Below are 16,203 nucleotides of genomic sequence, written 5' to 3' on the forward strand. Positions count from 1 at the left end.
CGGGCCAGGGCCCCCGATTCCGCCCGGCCCAGCAGGGGCAAACTCATGACGTGGCCAAACCCCCGCCCCCCCCATCCCATTCTCCGCCGAGCGGGGGCGCTCAGTGCCCGGAAGGGGCAACTAGGGAAACAGTGAAGCGGTCCTTGAAGATTTCGTGAGCACAAAGTGTTGCACTCTAGGGGAAAAGGGCAGTTGTTACCTATGGTGCGGGTATTTAATAACCCTGAGGACAGAAGCGCTGTTATTGCCGAGGGGGCACTTGGCACTTTGGGGGCAACTGGCATGGTAGAAACTTTAGTGGAGGGGAGTTGGCACTCAGGAGGGAAATTTCGCCCGAGGCTCAGCTGGCACTGAAGGGACAGTTTTGGGGGTAGTTTAGTGGTATGAAAGTGAAGTTAGATTCGAGGAAGGGGCAGTGAAAGAGGCAGCTGAGGCGCTAGGGAGCGTCAGTCGTGGGATGGGGCTTCGGGGACTTGGAGGGAGGCGGCCCGGGACGCGGCGGAGTGAGCACAGCTAGGGGTAGGAGGGGTAGACTCTGGGCTGCGCTGGAGGGGCGGGGGGACTCCGCGGCGGCGCAGGCGACGGCCTGGGCGGGGTGGGGCGGGGCCGGGTCAGGGGGAGGTGAGCGCGCCCGGCCACCCGCCCCGAGGGGGGTTCCCGGAGAGTTCACGGCGGGAGCGCGCTCCGGCCCTTGGACCCGGGGTGGGGAGGAAGGGAAGGAAGGAGGAGGCCGCGCGCGCTGAGCCGCAGGAATGTGCAGTTCGGCCTCAAGCGCGCGCTCAGAGGGAAAAGGAGGAGCCAGGCCTGGGAATGAGGGAGGGGTGGGCGTGTAGGTAGCGCAGGTCCCCGAGCTCTAGAGAACTGCGGCGCGCAGGGGACGGCCACGTTCTCCTCTCCCCAGCCATCCTTGACATCCCTGCCTGTATTGACTTGTGTGAAAAAGGGAATGTTGGCGGGCGGGAGGAGTAGAACTCTATGAAAAGGAAATGCGTGTGCTTGGTTCCTCCACTTCCTCCATCCCCGACCAGGGCACGCGCCTAGGTGCAGATGCGTGCAAAGCCTCCGGGCTCTGGAGAGAGAATGCTTGCAAGCGTTCTCCCGCGCCAGGTGTGCTTGCACACATGTGTATGAATATATGGTTTTATGTGCATGCAGGCATGTATGTGCACTATTGCATGTTTGCAGTTGCGTGGTGCTTGCCAAGATAAATGCATGCACGGATGTGTGTCTAATCAAGCGCGCGCGCCGTGGAGCGAGTTACATGTATATGTGTGTGCGCTCCACTCCCAGCTCTGATCATCTTGGTGCCCGGCCCTCTCCGCTCTCCAGGCCCCACCCCCCACCCCTCCGGGCTTCGCTTTTACAAAAGGTCTCCCCAGTGCTAGCTGCTGAGGCGCCCAGGGTGAACCCGACCGCAGCTGAAGCTGCAGCCCCGGCTTCGCGCCCCGCCCAGTCCCTTTTCCCTGCTGGGGATCCCCCTCTTCCCGCCCACCCCTTACCCCCCATGCAGACCGGCGCCCTATGCTAGCCCTCCCCCTCCCCCCTCCCCCCTCCAGGAGCGGGGCGCCGCCGGGGGAGGAGGGGGAATCGGCTGCGGGTTCTTGGTGTTCCTAGCACCCAGCTTCCCTCCAAGCCGGGTCGCCATGTACGACTGCATGGAAACGTTTGCCCCGGGCCCACGACGGCTGTACGGGGCGGCGGGGCCCGGGGCGGGCTTGCTGCGCAGAGCCACTGGCAGCTCCTGTTTCGCCGGACTTGAGCCGTTTGCCTGGCCGCAACCAGCCAGTCTGCAATGTAGGTACCGGAGACCAGAGGTGGGGTGTGGGGTGTAGGAGAGGCAAGGGTTCACTCTTTCCGTGTGTAACGGGTGGAACTGGGGTACAAGCGGAGATACTGGCCCTTTAAATTTGAGGGGCGGGTGTAGGAAAGAGGGGTACTGGCCCTTTAAACGTGGGGGCCTCTGCGACTCCTTTGGGTGTGTGCAATAGTGTTTGGAGTGTGTGTGGTTTTTATGGTGGGTGTTTAGCTAGGATCTATGGTTGTTGCCACTCCAGAGTTCCTGGGGTAGAGAGACCTAGGTGTGTCGGTAGTTTGTGGCCGCAGGTCTGCCGCCCGGAGGGGTATGGCACCCAGGACCTTGGGTGGCCTTTGTAAAGTCTATGTGGGAAGTCGGAAGTGTGAAAGATATTATTTGCAGAGCGTGCGAATCCCAGGAGTATGCAGCACCTTCTCTAGGGCGTGCGGGTGTGGGTGTAGGGGTTTCTTCACGGACTGTCGCCCTCGGATAGCGTTGGCAGGTCCGCATGGCCCTGTGTTGGGGATGTTTGTGGCGAGGCCGGGAGGGCGTGTGCCACTGCGTGGCTGCGGGGGCGGTTTTGGAAAGTGATGTGTGCGAGAGTGCATCCTGTGTGTCCTCCGCGCGGCATGGAAGGGGTTGTGCACACAGCAGGGAGAAAACGGGGCTCTGCCCCCACGCCCTACTTCAGAAAGAAAGAAGTTTAGAAATGTGTGTGTTGCGGTTGTGTGAAGAGCAGTGACTTTTCCTGTGGCTTCAACACTCACAACTTCAGCAGGAAGCGAAAAGTTTAAAGCAAAGTCTGTGTGTGCGGTGGGGTGGCCTGGAGATGGCAGCGGCAGTGGGAGCACAACTACTGGGTTCCCAAATATCAATCCTGCCCCTTCTGTGAAATGGGAGATGCCAGGCCTGGGGCCCTGGAACCCCTTTCCAGAGCGGTAATAAAAAGCTGGGGACTGAGAGGCAGTAAAAATGAAGTCCAGATGAGAGGCGTCTTTGAAGCCTGGGCCGCAGTGCTTGGCGGGGGTGAGGTATGGGGAGGGGCCGGGAGGGAAGCCTGGAACACCCCTCAAATTTACCCTGGACTGGAACTGAGCTTCCAGCCCGGCTGCGGACGGCTAGGGACCGGGGGCTTGGGGCACTCTCGGAAGGGGCGGGCGGCGGGCGGGGCGCTGGGGGAGTGCGCACGCCGGGTCACTGAGCCCCCGCCAACGCGCCTCGCTCCTTGGCACTCGGCAGCGCTGTTTACAAGTTCGGCTGTTTTTTTTTTTTTTTTAATTTTTTTTGTCTTTGGTTCTAGAACAGAGCTGCTCAGATTTAAAGACTAGGAGACTGAAGAGGGAGGTGGTAAACAGGACACCGTACTCTAGGGTGGGGTTAGGCAAGAATGAAAAGTGTGGCATTTAAAGGATGGAAAAAGCCTGGAACTATTGCTTTGCGCACCAAATCCTTGAGAATTCTTAATCTTCCTCTTATTGCCCAATAGGATGGGGAGCAGCGGTAGATGGGGGTGGGGGCGGAGGTGGAGGTGGAGGGAGGGAATCTCCCAGGAAGGGCTTTTTGTAGGGGCTGGAGGGAGACCTTAGCCTTTTTCAGGCTGGCAGCATGTTTTTGCATTTCAATTTGGCCTAATAATTTGGCCTCTAGGGTCCTGGTGAGCAGACAAAGCCAGCTTCGGGCCTGCCCTCACACACTTTCAGAGGGAAAGTAGTTTAGACCTGTGTGTCTAAACCAGGGAAGGACAGAGGTCCTCTGAAGGGAGGGCCAGATGGTGTGTTTGTGCATGTTTGGAGGCTGGTGTCCTGGTGCTGCATTGGCAGGCTGTGTTTGTCTGGTGGTAGAGCTGCCGGCTTGCATATGTGAAGCCCAGTGTTGTGTACTGGCTTTGTGACCTGTGCATCCACCCCCCTTGTGTGGCTTGAGTGAGTGTGCCTGTATGCCTGTCTTTATGTTCTTCTATGCCAGGGTCTGGTCGAGGTATAAAAGCCCATCGATATGCCTGGTTTTGTGCCCTGTGTGCTGTTGTCATGTGAGAGAGTGTCTCCATTCTTCAAGGAGATGTGTGTCAGATCTCGAGTCCTGGGCTTCTCAGCCTGGGCCTCGCAGCTGGGAGCGTTTACAGCCGGTTATAAAGAGTTTGTTTGAAGCCCCGCTCAGCCTGGCTAGGAATTTCCTCAATTTCAGCAATTTGGGCTTTAAAAGGAAAAAAAACCTAGAGTCCACATCCCTCCTCCTCAGCAGGAGCCCCTGCCCTGGCCCAGCCTGTCCGGCCAAGGGGCTCCAGCTGTGGGCAGAAGCGGTATCCCCTTGGTGGGTCTCAGCCCAGGGCTGAAGAGGGGAGGTGGGGTGGAGTAGACGCAGTTTGCCTTCCCGCACCCTCTACCCCGATTGACCTCAGAGCCACTGGGATGCGCTTTAGAGTTCACGGGGTGGGGGTGTGCTACAGGGGTGTCGAGAATGGGTTGACAGTACCTCTTAGATGGGAAAAGTTGCTCCCGGGCCTGCCTCCCTGCGGCCTCCAGTCTTATAATTGGCTGACACTGCCCCATGCCAGTCTGACCGCACCCAGACCCTTGCATAAGAGAGGAAATGAGGCAGCGCTCTGTGGGCAGGGAGGGCGTCAGCACTGGAGTGAGCACCACCCCATATACAGGCCCGTGGGCAGACTTGTGCCCTCAGAGGACACCATGGTGGGCCTCAGGCGCGGGGTGGGGGCGGGGTAGGTCCTGAAAGATATCCCAGCCCTTCACACATCTAACACCAGCTCTTCTGGAGTCCTCTGCCCTCAGTCTTGAATAGACCCAAGCAGCCGTCTTTCCTCCCCTTCTCTCTCCTTTTTCACTGGGGAATCTCTTTCCAGCAGGATTCTTATGTTAATTTTGTGTGTGTGTGTGTGTGTGTGTGTGTGTGTGTGTGTGTGTCTGTGTGTGTGTGTGTGTGTGTGTGTGTGTGTGTGTGTGTGTGTGTGTTGGGGGTGGGGAGGGCTTTCCTCCTGTGGGGTGGGTGGAGCTAGCCTGGAACCCAGGCATCCTGGACATTCCTTCCTCCCTTCTGGCTGCATTTGGGTGAACTTCTGACCAGGCGGACCGCAGGAGGGTTAGAAAGAAGGTGTTCGTGAGGTGCGTGTGTGGGGTACTTCTTAGGGAGGGTCTTAGAGTTTTCTTGCCTTACAGTGGGCCTTCCAGGTTTGCGTAACAGGTCTTACAGATTGAATAATTTATAGATTCTCCTAGTCTCTGAAGATCAATCACACACGGAAAAGATTTACTCAGCAGCCCCCTGAAAAGAGGGTGTCCTCCACACACTATCTGCGGCATGGGCTGAGACCCCTTTTGAGCTGTGATTGGGTATTGGCCAAAGCAGCTTAGGAGTGAAGACATAGGCTCACAGAGGGTCCAGAGATAGCTCCCCTCCCCCATCAGCCCTGTTTACCTACTGTCACCTGACTTCTCTGGTTTGCTGTACCCACCCCCAACAGTTTCTACACCTGAGGATCTGAGCAAATACCCCAGTGTCCCCTTCTCTAGCTTCTCTGACTCAAGGGCATTTAGATCTAGTCAGAAGACCAGAGAGCCTTGCCTCCTCTGTTAACTGCACTGGGGCTCTGGGCTGGCCACTTCCCCTCTCTTGACCTCAGTTTCTTCAGGTGTAAAATAAGGCCATTGCATATCCCCTAACCTTCCTTCCTGACACCTATACCCCATTTGCTCCACTGTCTCAGTGGCTTTTGTGGAAAAGGACATTATAGGTTATTTGAGGGATGGTATGAGGGGGGAAAATGTCCCTGGGTGGCACAAACAGTTTGCACTCAGCTACGAACCAAATCTATGGGTCAGTTCTACTCTGTCCTGTAGGGTCACTATGAGTCAGAATTGACTCGACAGCAGTGGGTTTTTTACCCACCCAGCAGCACTGCAAAAGAAAGTCCTGGTGATCTGTTCTCGTGAAGATTATAGCCAAGAAGACCCTATGGAGTTCAGTTCTCCTCTACCATGTGGGTTCTCCATGAGTGTGAGGGCCTACCTGATGGCAGCTAACAACAACATGAGGGGGAAGCTTGAGGATTATCTAGCCTGTACTACTTGAGAGAAAATAAGGTCCTATTCTACCTACTGAGTATCCCAGCAGGCCATTCCTCCAGGTGCCAGCTACAGGTGGCCTGTAATTGCCTACCTCCCCCAGATCTATTGTGTCATGGGGAGGAGGATGGTGGGAGGTAGACTACCTGACAAGGGGTGGCCAAAGTGACAGGGAAAGACCTGGGGGCTACTAGAGACTTCAGAGCTGGCAGGGCCATAACTCCTCTAACCCACTTTATAGTTGGGGAAACTGAGACCCAGAGAAGCTAACTTCCAGGATGGCCTTGGCTTGGAATTTAGAAAACTGAGAAGTGTCATATAGGGCTAGGGCTGGCATTATTGTGGTGGGAGTTGGCTAGACCAGGAGATGTGGGCTAGGATCACAATGAGTTGCTATAATAGTAGTTGTTAGGGGGTTTCTGGGAATGTTTCCTGTAGGACTGTACATGGTTGTTGGGACTAGTGCACTGTGGTAGTGATGGTGTTGTCACTGCTGGGCTGTAGGAAGAAGTGGAATGGAATGTGCATGTTGAGGGGAGACCTGAGGGGTCCTTTTCCCCCAGCCCTCACATCACTTCTTTCCCCCCAGCGGTGGAGACGCAGAGCACCAGCTCAGAGGAGATGGTGCCCAGCTCACCTTCGCCTCCTCCACCTCCTCGGGTCTACAAGCCGTGCTTCGTGTGCAATGACAAGTCCTCTGGCTACCACTATGGTGTCAGCTCTTGTGAAGGCTGCAAGGTGTGTACCTGGTGGGGGTGAGTGGATTGGGGTCTGGAGTTACCTGAGTAAGATCAGAGACCAGGGACCAGACCAGAGGGGTGAGATGCTGTGTGGGAGTGAGCACATGTTGGGTGGGAGGGGGCTGTTTTGCACACAGGTGGTTACTGGATTGATTGGGCTAGGCCTGGGGCAACCTGCAAGGCCTGTGAGAGGCTGGTACTGCCAGCATCCTGACTCAGTGACCACCTCCCACACCTGACTGCTCAGCCTGTCCAGGAGTTTCCTCAATTTGGGCTTTAAAAGGAGAAAAACCCAGAGCCTACCCCCTTCCTCCTCAGTAGGGGCCCCTGCTGTGGGCAGGAGCGGCAACCACATGGTGGGTCTCGGCCTTCTTCTAGGGCTTCTTCCGCCGCAGCATCCAGAAGAACATGGTGTACACATGCCACCGTGACAAAAACTGTATCATCAACAAGGTGACTCGGAATCGCTGCCAATACTGCCGGCTACAGAAGTGCTTTGAAGTAGGCATGTCCAAGGAAGGTAGGCCCCTAGCCCTGGCCTGGGCAGGAGCACTCCTATTCTCCCTGTGGTGGCCACCCTCTTCCCATCGGCCCCGCCTCTCCCCGACCTCTGAGACCTAGCCTGCCCTGGGGTGCTGCCTCCTCCCTGGCCAGTCCTATTTGATTAGTTCCATTCACCCAGGAGGCTCCACCCTTTCCCCTTCTCCCCTCTGGATTTAAGCCTTCCTCTGAATGAGTGAATGGGAATTAGGGTCTCATGTTCCCCTTGTTTTGTGGGGAAGTGGGGGGCTTGCCAGTCCCCTCCCCCATGCTCAGGACTGAGCCTGAAGTGGATCTGGGGTGCCTCCCCCTCTGCCATTGTGCTGCCAAGGCTATAAGTGGATATCCTGCCGCCTGCATATCCTGCCCCCCCTCCCCAGCTCCTGCAGGGTGACAGGAAGGGCAGGATGGAGCTGAGTGGCCTGGGGAGAGAGCAGGGGCTGCAGGCCCTGGGTGGGGCTGGGGAAGGCCAGCCTGGGCATGAGAGTTAATGTAAGAGATGGGGAAACTGAGGCATTGATTAGGGCCCAGGGAATAAATGTTCATGGTGGGAACTGAGCATATTAAATCAGGGTGAGAAAGGACACCCAGAGGGAAGCTCTGAGGATCCTAACTCTCCTTGCTCCTCCACTCCTAAGCTGTGCGGAATGACCGGAACAAGAAGAAGAAAGAGGTGAAGGAAGAAGGGTCACCTGACAGCTATGAGCTGAGCCCCCAGTTAGAAGAACTTATCAACAAGGTCAGCAAAGCCCATCAGGAGACCTTCCCCTCGCTCTGCCAGCTGGGCAAATACACCACGGTGAGGAGCCTGTGTGGCCCTAGTGAGGGCAAGGGGCTGGTCACTTTGGGGAATGGGTAGGGGTTGTGTTGGAGGCTATGGTCTGGTGCTGAGACAAGGAGGACATCAGAAGGGGGACCCTGGGAGTATGCAGAGAGGGTGTGGGGTATTGGCAGAAAGAAGGAAGTCCCAGGAGTGAGCCTTAGCTTGCATTCCAATCCTCTCCCCTGCTAGAACTCTAGTGCAGACCACCGGGTGCAGCTGGATCTAGGGCTGTGGGACAAGTTCAGTGAGCTGGCCACCAAATGCATCATCAAGATCGTGGAATTTGCCAAGCGGGTGCCCGGCTTTACAGGGCTCAGCATTGCTGACCAGATCACTCTGCTCAAGGCTGCCTGCCTAGACATCCTGGTAGGTTGGGCCCTGCTCCTACCTCAGCCACCCAGCTGAGCATCTCCTCTCAGGTCTCTGTATCTTCATTCCTCCCTGATCAACTCTACTGAAGCCTTTTACAACCCTGAAAGCACCCTGAATCCCAGACTTGGCCAAATTCAAACCCCCTACCACAGCCTGACCCTTATATGGGACCCTCAACAATTCTTTGGTCCAAACAAGTATTTCCTAATCTCTCCCCAAATCTTGGACTCCCCAGACGTCCTCTACCAGATTCTTATGCTCTTCTTGTCTTAACCCTGCCTCTAAGACCTGATCCTAAACTTCTGGACCCCTTGCCACCTCCTGTCTTCTCAGGACCTTCCGTTCCCAAGTCTTAGCTCCTCCACCCCTCTGCCTTCCTCCCCATGTCTGCTTTAGGCACCCACTCTGGACCTAACCTCCTTACTTTCCTCAGACACCTCCTGCCCCACCCCACCCCCCACTCATCTTTCCTTTACTCCCTACTGCTGTATATGCTCCTCCCCGGAGCCAACACTAATGCTACCCCTTCCCCAACCTCCTCCAGATGCTGCGGATCTGCACGCGGTACACCCCAGAGCAGGACACCATGACCTTCTCTGACGGGCTGACCCTGAACCGGACCCAGATGCACAATGCCGGCTTCGGGCCCCTCACGGACCTCGTCTTTGCTTTTGCCGGGCAGCTCCTGCCGCTGGAGATGGATGACACAGAGACAGGGCTGCTCAGCGCCATCTGCCTCATCTGCGGAGGTGCAGGGGTGCCCCCTGGTGTTTGCTTGGGGTTCTTTCCTACCACATGCATACCTCGTCTCTGTCTTAGCTGACTGGGACCAGGCCAGAAGCCTGAGTCCCTTCCCCTGGGATTGCTCCACCTGGCCACGTCCACAGGACAAAAAAGAAGGGAAGAGCCAGGGGTTGCTGAGAACACCAGATATTGGTGCTGAAAGAGGCAGGAGCGATTTCTCATAGAAAGCCTCTTGCTGAAGGGGAGAAAGTACAGGGCTTGGAGCAGGGTGAGGCTCAAGGACAATAGTTTGAGGCCCATAGGGCAGGGTCAGTTGGGGATTAGCCAGCTGTCACTGTCCTCCCCTTCCTTCAGTTTCTGCCCCCTCACTCCTCTGTGCTTGTCATCACAGACCGCATGGACCTCGAGGAACCTGAAAAGGTAGACAAGCTTCAGGAGCCACTGCTGGAAGCCCTGAGGCTGTACACTCGGCGCCGGCGGCCCAGCCAGCCCTACATGTTCCCAAGGATGCTCATGAAGATCACTGACCTCCGGGGCATCAGCACCAAGGGTCAGTCAGGAGTGAGCTTTCCCTCTTTGCCTTCCTGAAGCTGCTGGTCTCCCAGGCCAGACACGTAGACAGGAAAAGACATGAACAGAGGGTTTGAGAACCAGGAGGTCTACACTGGCATCCTAGCTTTGCCACATACTAGTTGGTAGACGTTGGGAAAATTGCTTTACTTTTTGTACCTCCATTTTCCTGTTTGTAAAATGGGATATACTCATACCTGCCTCCTAAGGTTATTGTGAGGATTGAATTAATAATCACCTTGGAACTGTACTGAATTAAAAATCAGTTCCTCAGTTTCAATAGCCCCATTTCAAAGCTAAGTAGCAAGCTTTGAACATTAGAGGTGGGGTGCCTAAGGGGTGGAGCTGGAAGTTGGGAGCAGTGTGATCTTTGAGAAGATACCCTGAAGGAATAGTTATTGTGCTTGGCAGAGAAGACTAGGTAAAGGGTCCAGGCAAAGGAGTGACCCACAGGAACCCTAGAGTGGAGGAAAGGATGAGCTGAGGATAGAGAGGTGGCAGGCCTGTGCTGGGGGTGCCCAGAAAAGAATCAAAGGACAGTTGAGAAAGGTTAGGGAGGTGCCCTCAACAGGCATGTGCCTTTGTCCCCCTGAGTCTCTTTACTCCTTCACTGCAGGAGCAGAAAGGGCCATTACCCTGAAGATGGAGATTCCAGGCCCAATGCCTCCCCTGATCCAGGAGATGCTGGAGAACCCTGAAATGTTTGAGGATGACTCCTCACAGCCTGGCCCTCACCCCAAGGCCTCCAGCGAGGATGAGGTTCCTGGGGGCCAGGGCAAAGGGGGCCAAAGTCCCCAGCCTGACCAGGGTCCCTGACTTCCCTTGCTGTGGGGGTTGGGGCTCCAGGCAGCAGACTGACCATCTCCCAGGCACCACCAGTGACTGGGAGAGGACCTGTTCTGCCCTCTCCCCACCCTTCCAACCAGCTCCTTGTTTTTGCCAAAGTTTCTGGGGGTGCCTCTGTGTTCACCCCCTTCCTGCTCTGACTGGCTCCCCCTCCAATCCTGGGGGGCCTGCCCTGCTCCCACCAGGAGAGAGGAGAGAGGGCAGAGTGGTGAGCCTGGGTTTGGACTATAAAATCTCAGTGCTGCCCCTCAGATGCCAGGGTCCCAGGCTCCCCAGGGCGGGAGGAAGACCCTGCCATTCCATAACCCCTCCCCCTGCCAGGTGCTTAGGCCTCTGGGAGCAAACAGGAACACTAGAGACCAAATGGGGGTACAAGGGGAGGGCTGAGCCCACCCTCTTGCCCCTACCCGTGGTGCCTAATGCTGCGTAATGCACCTGCTGTGTGCGTGCTGCCCTCTGTGCACCCATCCCTGTGCCAGGTTCAGGGAGGGGGCAGGCTGGGCCTTGCATTTCTGTGGGGGCCAGAGGGTGAAAGGGACAGATGCAGGTCCATTCTGCACCTCTTTGCTCGGGCCCAGAGTTTACCCTGTGCCCTCCGTTACAAGCCCCTCCCACAGCCCTGCCATGTGCCTTGGGCTCCCTCTGCCCCTCATCTCAGCCATGGGGCAGGGACCCTTCTACACTACAGAGGGGACAGGGCATCCCTCTCCCCCTAGTGCCTTCCCCCTTGACCCCAGAGCAGCTTGGCCCAGGGAGGGGCGCTGCTTAGCTGATCCCACCCTGACCCAGAGGAAGCCTCTATTTATTTATTAGCTTTTGTTTACACCCTGGAATTGACACCTTCCTCCAGGGGCCTTGGGAGGGGGAGCCCAGGGCCCCTGTTATTCCTCCCTTCTTCCTCCAATCCCCAGTTTGTATTTAGCTGCCAAATAAGATTCCCACTGGCTCCCATTTTTCTCTGGGGGGTCAGGGTGCTGTCCCCTCCCCCTCTGTTTACATCTCCCCTCCACCTGGCTGTATCGCATATTGCTGAGTTTTCTATTTTTGCAAAATAAAGTGATGGAAACTCATAGGATGTGGCTCCCTCTAGGCGATGGTAGGGGAAATGACCAGCTAATGGGCTGGGAAGCCGGAGAGGGAGCTAGCTGGGTGAGGAGGGTAAACTCATCTACTGGATTTGGCAGCTTGCTTAGAGGAACAAAGGAAATGGGATGAAAATGCACTGAACCAGAGCAGGGGGGACACCCTGAGTGTCTGGGGCCTCTCTCAGCCAACAGGTATGGTTCTTATATTGGATCCTATGGACCTCTGCTGGCGCAGGGATTAAGAGTTCGGCTGCTAACCAAAAGGTCGGCAGTTCGAATCCACAGCCGCTCTTCGGAAGTCCTACGGGGGCAGTTCTACTCTGTCCTATCAGGTTGCTAGGAGTCGGAATTGACCTGATGGCAATGAGTTTTATGGACCTCTGGGAAGGCATGAATGGGCTTCAGAGGTCTCTGAAGGTGTCCCCCATCCTCCCCTCCAGTTATGTGTATGTGCATATCTGCCCTTTTCTGGTGAAGGAACCATTGCAATCTCATTTCGTTCTTATGGAGGTTCCTAGCTTTTGAAAAGTTAAAAACCACAGCCTATGTATGTTACAGTGTTTCTGTTCTATCCCACCCTCTCACCCAGAGAGCTCTCACACTGTCTGTAACCCCATTATCACCTTATGACTCACCCTCTCTACCGCTTCTGATCCCAGTCTTCACCCCATGACCAACCTCCACTCACTCACTATGACCTCATTGTTACCTTCTCTCCTAATAGCTCTCTCTGCCCCTAGAATGCCTTGCCTTTGCACCCCCTCCAAGCTCACTTCCACCGCCTTGGCCTCTACCACTGCACCTGTTTGTTTTCCCCTCAGTCTTTTTGACTCCCCCTCATCCCCTGTGACCTACCTTCTTCCTGGGGCAGTTCCATGCCTGCTTTGTCTCTGGCTTTCTTCACCCATGACCTGTGCATATGGGAGAGAGAAGCTGAGGATGTGGAGGTAGGATAAAGGGTTACAGGGAGGCGAGAAGAGTGGGAGGAAAGCAGAAGAAGAAAGTGAAAGAAGCTACAAGAGGAAACCACAGGGCCTGGGGGAAGGAGGGGCCATTGCCATGGTAACCTCCCTGGGTCGGGGAGAGGGTAGAAGAGCCTGTCCCACTGCCTCTCCCCCAGCTACCTCCTACCAGGAGCTACAAACCATCTGACCTTTATTGAGGGCCTACTATGAGATGGGCACTGTGCTAGGTGCAGTGGCTACAGCAGGGAGCTTGGTAGAGCCAGTCCCTGCCCTCAAGGAGTGCCCCTTCTGGTAGGGGAGGCAGACCTGTGAACCAGAATTTGGGGTCCAGTTCCCTCCCTGTGGTCAAATGTGGGCAGGGGGCGAATCTCATCAACTTTCTGCAACCAGATCTCCCTGCAGGGTTCAAGATAGCCTCGGTCAGTACACTCTGCTTCTCCCAGTTCCTCATTCTACCTCCTCCAGGCCTTCCCAGGCTCTACTACCATCTTGGCCCCTAGGCCCTTCAGTCTCATTCTCTGAGCCTGGGCTTGTGCCCTTCCCTCTGTCCAACTTCCTAGCTGCCTAGCCCTTGAATTTCTCAAAGACTCTCCAGTTCTCACCCCCATTACTTCTCATCCCTACTGCTTCTCTTACCAAGCCCTTAGTGTGCCAAGCACTGTTCTAAGCAATTGATATGAATTATCTCATTTAATTCTCACAACAATTCTATGAGCCCCACTTTACAGATGAGCAAACAGCCACAGGAAGGGGTAGGTTACCTTAGATCCCACAACTAATAAGTGGTAGAGGTAGGATCTACCTGGCAGTGATGGCCATGGGTTTTTTTAATTTAACATGATACACCCAGTACATGATAAATGCTCAGATAGATGAGCTTTTTTGCTTCCTTCTCCCAGATCCCTTTATCATTCATTCCCTTGGCCCAGCCCCACCCCTATCTGTTCCACCTTCTCCTAGATCAGTCACTCCCACAACCTCACATCTCCACCACCCCAGGGCGTGTCACTTCCTCCCTGTAGCCTCTGCCTGCTGATCGGTACACAAAGGCTACCCGCTGCTGCTGGAGGAAGGGCTGCTCTACATGCACCTGTGAGTACCAGGGCACCAGCCCTCCTGCCTCCTCTCCTTACAAGCCCAGGCCCCACCTGGTCCCAACCTCCCAGCTTCTGCATTCCTGAAAGCCCTTGTCCCTGCTCCCTCCTCCAGTTCTACCCCTACACACACACACACACACACACACACACACACCCCTATCTCTTTGCATCAATCTCTTTGCATCAGTTTCCCAAGAGTGGGAGTGGAGAAAGGGAAAGGAGGTGAGGGTGTCTATGAGTGCCTGTCATGTGCCAAGGACTATGGCAAAGTAGGGTTCTCCGAACATTATTCCCCAGCTGTCATTCCTGCTGCTCAGTGCCTTGACCTTAGCTCAGACCTCCTCCCAAACAGCACCTTGGCCCCCAGACTCCATGCTCCTGAGAGACTTGGCCCAGTTGCTCAGCTCTGTCCCCTCCTTGTGTCTGTCTAAGTGGGCAGCAGAGAGTTCTGCTTGACTTGGGAGCCCTGGATGGGTTGGGAAGAGACTGTTTCACCGCTTCTGAGAAGGGAATAAAGGGTGAATTGGAGTCAGAACGGAGTCCAGGAAAATGGACAGCCACAGAGGAGAGAGAAGGGAAGAGTGAAGAAAATCCTCAGGAAAGAGAAAGGAATGGGGAGAAGACACAACTTTTGATGATGGTGGTGGTGCTTCAGTCAAGGGGAGGAAAACCCAAACAAGCCAAGTGACCTGACCTGTCTCAATTCCTTCTCTGCCTCTAGTTTTTTGTGTGACCTTGGGCAAGTCACTTACCACGCTGGGCTTTAGGTTTCCATTTTTAAAAAGAGGGGGTTGAAATAGAAGATTCTACCATTCTATGGTTAGGATCAGAGGGGAAAAAGGAAGTAAAACAAAGAACTGTGAAGAGGTCACGAAGAGAAAAGCAGCAGAGAGACATACTAAAATTTTTTAATAGGACGGGGCTAGAGAGAGAGATGGAGCCCTGGTGGTGAAGTGGTTAAGAGCTCAGGCCACTAGCCGCACCTTGGAAACCCTATGGCACAGTTCTCTATTCTGCTCTATAGGGTCGCTATGAGTCGGAATAGACTCGAAGGCACACAACAACAGAGAGAGAACCAGACTGATGGAGAGAAAAAGGCAGTGAGTGGCAGGGCATGTATCCCAGAGGCAAGGAGTAGGGGGTAGAGTTGGGAGAAGAGGACTGGAGAGAATTGTCTAGGGAGTCCCAGGGCCTCCTTTAGGGGGAGATGAGTGGGGCTTGGGTTCTCTGGGTTTGCCTATTCTGGGAAACCAGTGCAGCAGTGGGGCCCCACCTCTGAGAGATGAGTCAACCCTGGGCTCTGTGTTGCAGCATCCCCCAGCCTTCCCGACCACAGGGGTGCAGAGCAAGCAGGGCTGAGGTTACACTGAGACTGAGCCCTGGGCCGGGCTTCACAAAAAAGGGTGGAGGCTGTGTTGCACACTGCACCTGGGGTCACAGGTGGTGGGGAGCAGGGCTGGGGTTCAATGACTTCTTGACACCCCACCCCTTCCCCACACTCCATGCAGAGCATCTGGATCTGAGTCTAGGCCCAGGAAGAGGAAGATGCGGATGCTTTTAAGGCAAGGGGTTGCCTGATCTTTCTCCTACATTACTAATGGGAATGTACTCTCCCTAAGGTGGCCATGTTGGCAATACCCATCAATATTACCCATCAATCTTACAAATGATACTCATCTATTAGCCCTTGCAAATCCTCTCCTAGGGGTTTATCCTGCTGGTTCACTTGCACACATGTGAAATGATCAATGCATGAATTTTCATTTATAATAGTAAAAAATTAAATACAATTTAAATGTCCATCATAAAGGGACTGATTAGGTACAGTATGACATATCCATGCAATGGAAATCTATGTAGCTGTACAAATGAACAAAGAAGCTATTTTCTTAGGTAGAAAGATCTCTAAGAAAAGTAGTTTAAAAATAGAAATAAGGTGCAGAACTGGGCGAAAAGTATTCTACCATTTGAAGAGAATATATATTCATATGTTTGTGTATGCAGAAAACAATCTCTGGAAAGATACCTAAGAAACGAATAGCAATGGTTATAATTTGGAGTGGGTGGATGGGGGTAAGGGTGGGAGACTTCTCATTATATACGTTTTTTAACTTTTTGGACCATGGGAATGGATCGCCTATTCAAATTTTTAATTAATACGTTTAAAAAAATTCTGAGTTTGCCTGTTTCACTCTAGATCATCACAGAGGTCATTACCCTGTAATGACCAGGAATTACCCTGCCCCCAGACTCTCTCTAATCTACATCCTCTTTTTTTTTTTTTTTTTTTGGTTTATTGTTGTAGTTTATTTTTTCCCATAAAAAATTTATATACACATTGTTATGTGACTCTGTTGCTCTCCCCATACTGTGACAGCACACTCCTCCTTTCCACCCCTGATTTCCCATGTCCATTCAACCAGCTCCCAACCCTCTCTGCCTTCCCATCTCACCTCTGGACAGAAGCTGCCCGTTTAGTCTCTTGTATCTACTTCAGCTAAGAGGCACACTCCTCACGAGTATCACTTTATGTCCCACAGTCCAGTC

The 16,203-nt window shown here is 54.4% G+C and overlaps 2 protein-coding genes across 6 annotated transcripts in view; both read left to right on the forward strand.

The window, feature by feature from the left end:
• The window catches only part of RARG (retinoic acid receptor gamma), a 22,077-nt gene extending 10,497 nt beyond the window's left edge, over positions 1-11,580 (forward strand). For 2 of the 3 annotated variants that reach the window (XM_004373983.1, XM_012554827.2), the window contains exons 4-10: positions 6,464-6,612; positions 6,993-7,134; positions 7,793-7,953; positions 8,167-8,343; positions 8,894-9,098; positions 9,485-9,643; positions 10,280-11,580. In XM_004373983.1, the coding sequence (XP_004374040.1) occupies positions 6,464-6,612; positions 6,993-7,134; positions 7,793-7,953; positions 8,167-8,343; positions 8,894-9,098; positions 9,485-9,643; positions 10,280-10,479 (1,193 nt within the window). In that variant the 3' untranslated portion in view covers positions 10,480-11,580. Of the gene's footprint in view, positions 1-992; positions 1,795-6,463; positions 6,613-6,992; positions 7,135-7,792; positions 7,954-8,166; positions 8,344-8,893; positions 9,099-9,484; positions 9,644-10,279 lie in introns of those variants that run through there. The other variant, XM_004373984.2, reaches the window with a different exon arrangement.
• Positions 11,581-13,552: 1,972 nt separating this feature from the next.
• Positions 13,553-16,203, forward strand: part of ITGB7 (integrin subunit beta 7) — a 16,881-nt gene continuing 14,230 nt past the window's right edge. For 2 of the 3 annotated variants that reach the window (XR_002823672.1, XM_023729114.1), the window contains exon 1: positions 13,553-13,651. The gene's annotated coding sequence lies outside the window, so the exon portion shown is untranslated. The remainder of the gene's footprint in view (positions 13,652-16,203) is intronic. The other variant, XM_023729115.1, reaches the window with a different exon arrangement.

Source organism: Trichechus manatus, unplaced genomic scaffold (genome assembly GCF_000243295.1).
Source record: "Trichechus manatus latirostris isolate Lorelei unplaced genomic scaffold, TriManLat1.0 scaffold00027, whole genome shotgun sequence".
Taxonomy (NCBI): Eukaryota; Metazoa; Chordata; class Mammalia; order Sirenia; family Trichechidae; genus Trichechus; species Trichechus manatus.